The sequence below is a fragment of the Pempheris klunzingeri genome, chromosome 17 (assembly GCF_042242105.1).
Source record: "Pempheris klunzingeri isolate RE-2024b chromosome 17, fPemKlu1.hap1, whole genome shotgun sequence".
Taxonomy (NCBI): Eukaryota; Metazoa; Chordata; class Actinopteri; order Acropomatiformes; family Pempheridae; genus Pempheris; species Pempheris klunzingeri.
Genome location: NC_092028.1, coordinates 3,696,118 through 3,706,154, shown reverse-complemented (window position 1 = coordinate 3,706,154; position 10,037 = coordinate 3,696,118). Strand labels below are relative to the sequence as shown.

Below are 10,037 nucleotides of genomic sequence, written 5' to 3'. Positions count from 1 at the left end.
CTGCGAGCGGAGAAGCATCCAAACCTGACACCAGAAATAAATGTTGCTTTGTTATGGCGAATGTACAGTTTATGGTCTCATATAGACAGGACGGGATGTTCTCTGTTGAAGCCCTAACTTGTTATATTTAAAACTTGCTTAGTGCAGCTTTATGTTAAATTTAAATAATTTTAGTAAAAAAGGGAAGGACAAAGTCTACAAACAGACATAAATAACAACTGATAGAATAAAGTTATACTATAAAGTGCATTATAGCAAACATCAACTGCGCATGCAACTTGATGAAAATAAATTATGTTGGTCATGTGATGACTAATCCACTAGCAGTAATAGAAAAGTAGTACAAAAACTGTAGAAAGAAAAGAAGTGGCCTTATATAAAGATATCATATCCTATACAACAAACCAATAAAGCTCGTTATCGTTATCATGTTCAAATAATAAACTGGATTTGTGACGTGGCTAGTCCAAATGTGGCTCTTCAAGAAGAGGAATAAATAACCATACACACTTCCATGCACACACACACACACACACACACACACACACACACACACACACACACACACACACACACACACACACACACACACACACACACACACACACACACACACACACACACACACACACACACACACACACAGACCCTATAGAAAGAACAAAACAGGACACATCTTATAAAAATCCTTAAGTGGCCCCTGGTTGATCTGATGATGAAGGTTTTCCTTCTGCTTGAACACTAATTAGTGTTAGAAAACTGCAGAGGTGAAATCAGGCAGATCACTTCGCACCCTGAGGAGATCTGTGGATCGTTCTGGAAAAAATGACACGATCGACATGATATTAAAGAAGAAGGAATACATCTCTGGATATAAACTAATGCTATTCTTCTGCATTTATACGCTTTCTCCTTACAACCAAGTAAAGCTGCAACTAAAAGAAGTTTTATTCTTCATTAATCTGCAGATTATTTTCAATAATAGATCAATAGTTTGTACAAAGTCAGAAAAAGGTGAACTGCCATCAAACTGTTGAGGGAACCCCTGCCATGAATTCAAGTACCCTTTCAAGACGCAATTATTTCAACCATTTATCCATCACTCTCAGAACCACCTCGACTACGACTGTCAAGAGATTTAAAAAAATTAACTAACTAATCCCACAATTTGCTGTGATTTTCTTCCTCCTAAATGTTTGTGATAATTGATACCTAAAATCATTAAATGAATGTAGAAAAGTCTAAAATGTAATGTTGGTAGGAGCAGCGGAGCTTGATGATCAACTGCATACTGAATATTATATACTATAATGTTGACAGCAGCAGCAGGTCTCTACCTCTCTCCGTGCTCACTAACTCATTTTCTCTGAAGAACAAACTGACAGCAACAATCCGAACATAATATTTAACTTACTACATTGTAAGACAAAGAAAGGCAGCGAGCTGTTTTGAATTTGAAACACCTACAGTGTCCCCAGATGTCTTCTCCGTCATCTCTTGTGTTGTCTGGTTACACATGTGAACGGTTTGTTCTGTTGGATACAAACACACATCAGGTGGAAATAAATACACTTGCTGAGATGATAATCAGATAACAAGGCAAGCAGCACATCTGGTTATCTGCTTATCATCGAACAAAAGAGAACCTGTGAACTGTGGGTATTTTATTAAAGATTACAGTGTAGTGTGAGCTGAATAAGAAGGAGACAAAGGGGCTTCAAATCAGGCAAACTGGATCAGGTAGATAAAATGTACGGCCCCATTTTATGTCTTTTTAGGCTTTTTATTTTACCCCAATAAATAACTGCCGTAGAGCATAAATAAAACATGAAAAATACTGCACGCTGCCTTTAGACAATCATCTCTAAATCAAGGGCAAAACACATCTATCTATCTATCTATCTATCTATCTATCTATCTATCTATCTATCTATCTATCCATCTATGCTATTTTCACAGAAATTGTACATTTCTCTATGTACAAGAGAACTTTGAAACACTGAGATGAAAAACAACCTCGGACCAAACCGGACAGGGGTGTCCACATAGCACACTTTGTTCCTTTCTCACTTCGTCTGAGCCAAAAATAGCATTATTACAAATATCCCTATTCATTCAAATGTGCTGCTGAAAAGGTTTGGATAGTGTGAGGACCATCACCTTCACACCTCCTATTATGTCTTTGTTGTTCCTTTAACACACGGTGTACATTTGCATATTTTCTTTTCATACACTGCAGCCCTCATACGGTTACCACACAGGAGACAGTACGACAACCTTAAAGCTACACTAGTGACCCCCAGAGGCCATGCTGCTCCTCACACTTCATGTCTGCTTACCTTGTGCTCTGGACATCTGATTGAGAAGTTCTCTTCGTTTAAAACGCAGCCTGAAAAACACACATAGACACAAAACAAGATATTTTAAGATCTCAAAATGTGAGTGAGAGAAAGAGCCGCTGTTAAAGACACAGCCTGCAAAACACACAGAGAAAATGTCATTATAGATCCGTCCTTTCAGGCTGAGTGAGTCTTCCCACACAAGTAAGAGAAGCACAAGTGACTCAGGCTCGACAGATCTGTCACTTTAAACACCATTTTCACAGCCGGGGCGAACACAGGCAAAGGATCCCGGCACGGGTCTCCATTTAGAGCTGATAGGGCTGGGCGGTACATCGATGTCATCGTCACCACCCGTGTGACAACATGGATGCAATAACATTACGGTGATAAATCAAGAATAATTGGTATTTCTTCATGTTCTCCCTCAGGTGGGCGCTCCCTTCTGTGTTGGCTGGTATCCTCCACTGGAGGCTGCAGCCGGTGGGTCGCCGGTTGCCCTTCAACTGCGGCAGTCGTGTTTAAACCACCTGTCTGACTCGTCCCGAGCGGATGCCTCTGTCCCTGATAGTATTCATACTATCACAGTATCAGCTATATTTAGATAGAAGGGACAAGACAGGCTAGTCCGAGCAAAACTTCTAAAAAATGTAAAACCAAACAATGAAAAACCTCTGATTAGTTTAGTGTCCTTGTAGCGGACAAACCTTTGTGACTCAGGTTTCATACTGTACCTGACTGAATGGCACATCTGTAGTGATAATTTCGGGGACAGCCCTTTTGGAAACATCCCATTATTGCACCTTCTTGTTGGCACGCTGAGCATTCCTGAAAGGAGAAGCACAGTAAACATGGTATCTTTGTTGTGGATCTTTTATTACTGTATGGAATGCTGAATCACATTAAAAACAACCAAAGTGATATTTAATGCGATTGTGTTTCCACATTATACATGGAATCACTAAAATGATTCCCCCTCTCCATACTGGCTAGAGAAAGGACATGCAGTTCCAATACAAGTGATCTGGACACTTTTTTCATCCTTGTTTTGTGTAAAACTACATTTGGTTTGAAATTCCCTCTTTGTGCTTCCCCAGTGTTTCCATGCTGAGCTGTGATGTACAGACTGTAAAACAAAGAAAGAATTTCATGCTAAAACATAAAAAAAGACCACTTCAGACCGATCCACTGGTTGGCTGACTGCCAGATAAATAATCAACTATTCTATTGATTCATTTTTCAAGCAAAAGCAGGGAAATGCTAAACATTCTCTGGTCTCAGCTTCTCCAACATGAGAATTTGCCTCTTTTCTCTTTTCTTTCAAACACAATAACTCAAAAAAAAAATAATCAGCACATCAGTGGATTGTAGGATGACTCACATTATTAACATCACAATATTAAGTACTGATGTAGCTGGTAAATATCAGTGTGTGCCTGCAGAATCACATGTTAAATATTAAAATGGGGTTTCTGGTACTCATGTAAAATAAGAACTTACATTTTCTGCCCTGACTTATTATTTTACATAATTCTAATCATATACACATAATGTCCACACAGAGCGCTCATTTCGCTTAAAAAGACCTCGTCCTGTGTCACTCACTGTTTCTCGTGCCAGACGAGCCGCCTCTGCCAACCCATACAGCTTTCCTCTGACCAGGAAGACCCCGGCGGACCAGATACCACAGTCCTCATGGATCCAGCACTCATCCAGATGAAGAGGCACCTTTGGGAGAGAGTGGCTGTCGCTCTCGAGGAAAGTTTTGACCGCAGAGCGGTCGCAAGCATCGTCTGGGGGATTCACTGAATGACTGTTGACGGGTCCACATAAATGGTCTTTCTGCTCTGTCCCGTTGTTCTGGTTCTGGCAGTCCACAGGCGGACTGGTAGGATAGTACGGGCCGTGAAGGTCACCGAGGCCCGTGGCGTTGGCCGTCTGACCACAAAGGCAGCACAGCAGCGTGGCCTGACACCTGCTCTCTGAGCTGAAGCGCCCCAGCTGGAAACAGGAAGTGTTAGGAACAAACCCCGAAAGAGACCTGGTCTGCTGCAGGCCTCCTCTGCTGCTCCGGACTGTCGCCTCCTCCTCCTGATAGTTTACAACCGTGCACATCCTCTGCTCCATATGAACAAAGGGACAAAAACTACCAGATTTCTTGTCCTTTTTTTCCTCTTTAATTTTTGCATATTTAAGCTTGATTTCTGGCTCTCTAGGAGGAAACTGAGCAGCAGCCCTCTGTGAGCGCCTCTTTTTCTTACGTCTCACAACAGTTTTCTTGTTTCCCGACATGTTTCTCTGATGCTCCTCTGGTGAGACTCTGCAGCTTTGTTTCTGTTCAGTTCTTATCGCTTTAGCTTTATGAATGACGGGCGTCTTTCGTTTGTGATTGATGCTTTTCGTACACGGCGCTCTGTGGCGAGGCGACTCTCTCCGTGGCGTCCTTCTGTCCGTCTGGCTGTCCACACCAGACTCCTCTGAGTTACTGCTCAGTCTTTGGGACACATTCGGCTGCGAGACCGAGTCATCTGCGTCAGAGCTGGTCAGCCTCACCGCGTACTCCATCATGTCATCCGAATCACAGCTTTCGTTATAAATACCCACCGCGTCGTTTTTGGCTTGTCTCCTCAAACTGTGGCGAGACACGCTGCAGGTAAACTGAGGCATTTCAGAGACAGGTTTCCTGATTCTGGTGCTACGCCGAACTTTTCTGGGTGGAGCTTTTTCATCCTCACTCTGCGGAGGAGTTTCTCTCACCAGACTTTTCTTACAAGGAAAGGTGTTGCTTTTCTTCTTTTCATTAGTGACTGAGACTTCGATAACATCGCTGTCATCGCTCGAAATATCTACCGGAGATTCAGCGCCGTTTCCGTAAACAGCACTTAGGTCTGATAGGAGGACGACGGGCCGGGTGTGATGTATGGGAATGTCCACCGAACTGTCTGAGGAGTCTTCTGAGTACGAGCTGTCAGGACTGGGTGAGCTCAGAGGCTGAGGTAGGTGATAGCAACCTCTCCCTTCTTCCAGTGAAGACACAGCCGGGGACAGGGGCTCCACGATGTGCCTCACGCTGTCCTGGATGAAAGGAGCACATAAGAGGGGCTCCTTATCTGAGGAGACGAGGAAAATAACGTCAGAGCCGCTGTCGCTCTCCTCTCCGCCGCTGCTTTCAGGAACTGGACCGCCGGTTTGGTCGGGCCCATAGAAACCGGGATGCCACAGGTTGCCGTGAACTCCATCACGGTACAGATCCAGCCCTGGAGCTAGTGTCGAATTCATGTATTTACCTAATGAGTCCGGGCCCTGCTCCATGTCTCTGCAGTGGACAGGTGCACCTGGATCAGGATGTGCAGACAGGGAGCTGTAGGAGGACGAGGCTCTGGATCTGTACGGGGACGCGATCTCTGTGTTGCAGCTCGGGGGGCGCCTGTGGTACCACTCGGGCTTCTTTGCCAGGTCCATAGCTTCGGTGTGGCTGCGGGTCAGGGGGTTGACTGAGTAGCCCTTTGACAGGTCCATAGCCACGAGAGATGGATCCTGAGAGGACACTTCCATCACTGCAAAACACACATAAACGTTATTGAGAGGCATTACACAACACCTGTTTCTCACCAGTAATTCAGAGGGAGTTTCACTATTACTTTTATCAGCTTCAAATCTGCAGGTTGACAATTTTATTTATGAGTCATCAAAAATAGTGAAAAAAATACCAAATCATAACCCCTGGTGCGTTCAAATGTCTTGTTTTGTCCAAACAAAAGTCCAAAATCTTAAGATTTTGTTTTCAGTGAATTAAAACAATGAAAAGCAGTGAATCATCCCATTTGAGCAACTACAACCGGAGAATGTTTGAAAGTTTTTTGCAATTTTTGCATGGAAATAGTTTTTTCTGTTGGTTCCAAGCACCACCTGATAGAGCTGATCGGTCGACAGAAAAATATAAACTATTTAGATAATCAATTACTCATTTTTGTCATTTTTAAAGCAAAAATAGTTCTTCATTGTCATGTTTCCCTGCAATGATGCTGAAAGTCATCGTCAGTTCTCTGGATCCAGGCATTGCTGCTGCCACTTGCAAGAGGTCTGAGTGGGCAGGGTGGACCCGGTGCAGGGTGGACCCGGTGCAGGGTGGACCAGTAGCATGGTGGACCAGTAGCATGGTGGACCAGTAGCATGGTGGACCAGGTGCACTGAACATATGAATATAACCATATACATTTACCTGGACTTCAGATTGCATATTGTCCATGCATAGTGACATCCCACTTGTCATACACCCCTGTGATCGTGTCATACCTGTTGTATTTGGACTTTGTATATTTGGTTTAGCATCTTGCTGTTCACTGGTTCAGATTCTGATCACATGATTTTTGGCATTTGGCAACAAACTGTGTTTGCAATTTACGTTTAACTAGTTCACATCTCTACTGATGATACTTACCATTAACCTGTTTATATTTCTTACATTTGCACATTTGGTTTAATTTATGAACCTAACTGTAACTGGGATAAATAAAGCACTATCTTATATATTGGTTGTCAGATCTTTAGTATCATCATTATTTATTTATATATTATTATTAACATTGTGTTAAGGATGAGGGGCTTTCTTCTAAACCATGTGAACAGGACCCGCCCGTCCACTGCTCCATGTGTGGCTGATGTTAAAGGTAATGTAACCTACCTGTGAAGAATGACATAATATACTGCAGCTCGAACTCCCAACAAGTGTTAAATCTGCCATCTTTAAAGTTAGCGCTGCTGCTGCTCTTACCCCTGAGGTGGCAGCAGTCTGGATGGACGGCCCCGGTCCTGGTCCTGGTCCTGGTCCTGGTCCTGGTCCTGGTCCTGGTCCTGGCCTGGCGCGGGCAGTTGTGATGACACCTTCCCTCAAACCAGTCGGGTAGCTGGGTTAGCTAACACACCTCTCCAGGCCCATCATCGGGACTGGATGTAAACAAAAGCTGCGACAGCCCGAGTTCATGCTAGCTGGCTAGCTAACGTTAGCCCGCTAAGCTACTTCCTAACGTATCCACACGATAACGACCGATAAACATCCTCGTTGAAGGATGTCTGGCAGGTAGGTTGAGCCCTCTAGCTACTGTTGGTATTTTAAAGTTGTCATCATGGACACCTTCTTCCTACGGCGTCAAGTCACACCGAAACAACCGCCATGACACCGGAAGAGAACCTTTCGCCTTCAAATTAAAAGCTTCAAGAAGTTTCACAGGCGCTTCAAAGCCTGAATCCAAATCCTTGTTCAAGAAGAGACAGCTGCAAAGAGCACACGAGTTCTCCACTTTAAGTCAAAGTCCTGCTTTTAGAATCCTGCTTATATCAGCGATATTTACTTGAACAACAAAAGTGAACATAATCATTCTGCTGTAAAATGGTTCCTGTTATTATACTGTGTATGACATTATTCCATTGTTAATACTGATGATTACTGCCGTAGCTGCTCTAGCTTGAACTACTTGTTTGTACATTAAGATAGTTAAGTCCAGGTGGGGCCCCCCAAAAGGTCACAAGGTAGATCAGAGGGGTCCTGAGATGAATAAAGGGACAGTACGGATTATTTGAAGTGGGGTTGTATGAGGTACCTATCCATAGTTAGGGTATTACTTGTAGTACATCTATCTATTAAAACCTTGGGGGAATGAAACATCAGTCGGTAACAACACTTACACAATCACCTAATAAAGTTCATGTTAATGTATTACAGGAGCTGTAAGAGCAAATGGAGAGAGTACCAAATCTGTTTCCTGTTTAATGAAAGAACACTTCCATTATATGTCACAGCTTATTTGACCTCAGAGAGAAAGAAAGCTGTTGGGTGAGAGATCTGCCACAGACGTCTGCTATTCGGCAGATTTACTTTTTTAAAGAAAGATAAATTCCTGTTTGGATTAATGTGGGAGTGGTGGCTGGAAAGTTTAGGACGTCACCCAGCAGGACGGCATTCCAATCCTGTTTAGGATCAACAGAAAACTTCATTAATTTATTTGTAAACTTAGTTAAGTTATATTTTTCAGTTTCCTTTTATCATTCTAACTTTTCAGATGCAGTTTGGTTAGGTTCAGGCACCAAAACCACTTGATAAGGTTGAAGAGTGGATAATGGTTTGGGTTAAAATAATAAGTCAAATATAAATAAATATAAAAAGAAGGGCACATTAAACACCTGCATACACATAGACATTGTGGCTTTTTACACGCAGGTACAAATAACTGTTGTTGACTACTGACACCTGGGTGCAGATAGCATCTGATTAAAATAAACTTTAAGCCATCCCAGAGAGAAACAGACTGGACATAGAGGTGTTCAGGAGCTCTGGGTGAACTTGTGGAGGTCCTTTCTGTAGGTGTCCAGTGATGGAGGCTTCAGTGCTGATCGCTAATTCAGGTCGAGTGATGTTCTGCTTTGAAATTGTATGTGAATCATGCTCCCCTCCACATCCACATGGTGACAGAAAGTTGAGACCAAAAGCTATTGTCACTGCTAAAAACGCTGCCATTGTCAAGAAAAAACTGAAGAAGAAAAAACTGGAAGAAATCAGAAAATATTCACTGGAAAAACAAAAAATAAATTGCTAATAAAAAATAAAATAATTTTGAATCCCCATGTGACATAATTTCAGGCTTAATTAAAAAGCTCCTATCATTAGCTATCACCAAGACCAAGTGCTTTAAGCAGGTGGCAGCTGGAATGACTGGGCCTTGTGAACAACCACATTTTTTTGATTATTTTAATTTGTGGCTGCAAAGGGGGAACAGAAGTTTAGAACCAACTAACCAAACTGTACTTATTTTTCGTGTGCTCAATTTATCAATAGAGTGCAATCACACATTACAACATATAAAATTCCAAGTTGTGGAACATTAATCAGGCATATTATTTATTATTCACCATAAATACTTTAATGAGTAAGTATCATCGTGGAATAAGCTGTTTTCTACCAGCATAGATATGATTATCTCAATACATATACGTGATTTCACACTATCCAAAGATGGATTATAGTGAGAAAGCAGTCAGTCACAAAGCTTTGGACTGAGCAGCCTGAGGAGCTCAGGTCAGCAGAATCACTATCCTCTTTTAATTCTCCTCTACCTTTACTAGAGAGCTTATTTTTCTTTATTGATATGAAATAATAACCTGCTTTTTATCTACCTCTTTCAAATGTTACTATTGTGACTTGAGTAATCTTTACTAACATGCCAGCACTCACTTACGTCACCTCAATGTCAATTAGGGCTTTTATTTTGAAATACACACTCGGAACCTAATCATATTTTTCAAAGTAATTTGACTTTTTTTTTTAGTTCTGTCCAAGATCGCCTTTAAATTTCGTTTACATCATGAAACGATGCCACAATAACATGACTGTAATAGTTGTTTTTTACTTCCATGTGCATAAACACATTGGATTTTCAAAAAAATAAAAGGAGGTCTGAAAATTCAACAGTGCAGACAGACACAAAATAACAGAGACAGCATAAGGAAGGTTTAATCTGTCAATTTGATTTAATGAATGTACCTGTTACCTGCCAGAAATGTTTAAACATTATTTTTTTTATTTAAAACATTTAACTGATAAAAACACTTGAACAGTTTAATGACATACAGCAGGGATGAGAAGGTGAAAACAGCACACAGATGTTGTACAAGTCAGGTTAAAGGTTACAGTAAGAAAAGGGC

General features: G+C 41.8%; 1 protein-coding gene across 1 annotated transcript; it reads right to left on the bottom strand.

Annotated features, from left to right (window-relative positions):
- Positions 1-463: 463 nt before the first annotated feature.
- LOC139216993 (uncharacterized) lies at positions 464-5,891 on the bottom strand. The gene is made up of 5 exons (XM_070848245.1): positions 3,945-5,891; positions 3,074-3,167; positions 2,340-2,389; positions 1,468-1,532; positions 464-816 (listed from the first exon to the last, which is right to left on the bottom strand). The coding sequence occupies exons 1-4, from the start codon at positions 5,856-5,858 to the stop codon at positions 1,491-1,493; spliced, it is 2,100 nt and encodes a 699-aa protein (XP_070704346.1). The 5' UTR covers positions 5,859-5,891; the 3' UTR covers positions 464-816; positions 1,468-1,490.
- Between the last annotated feature and the right edge of the window lie 4,146 nt (positions 5,892-10,037).

What these genes read in the sequence shown, in the direction of transcription:
- LOC139216993 (XM_070848245.1), bottom strand. Translation starts at nt 5,858, where the DNA reads ATGGACCTGTCAAAGGGCTACTCAGTCAACCCCCTGACCCGCAGCCAC. An exon ending in CTCGTCTGGCACGAGAAACA is followed by an intron (nt 3,168 to 3,944) that starts GTGAGTGACACA and finishes TTCTCCTTTCAG; the next exon opens with GAATGCTCAGCGTGCCAACA. An exon ending in CAGATGTGCCATTCAGTCAG is followed by an intron (nt 2,390 to 3,073) that starts GTACAGTATGAA and finishes TGTGTTTTTCAG; the next exon opens with GCTGCGTTTTAAACGAAGAG.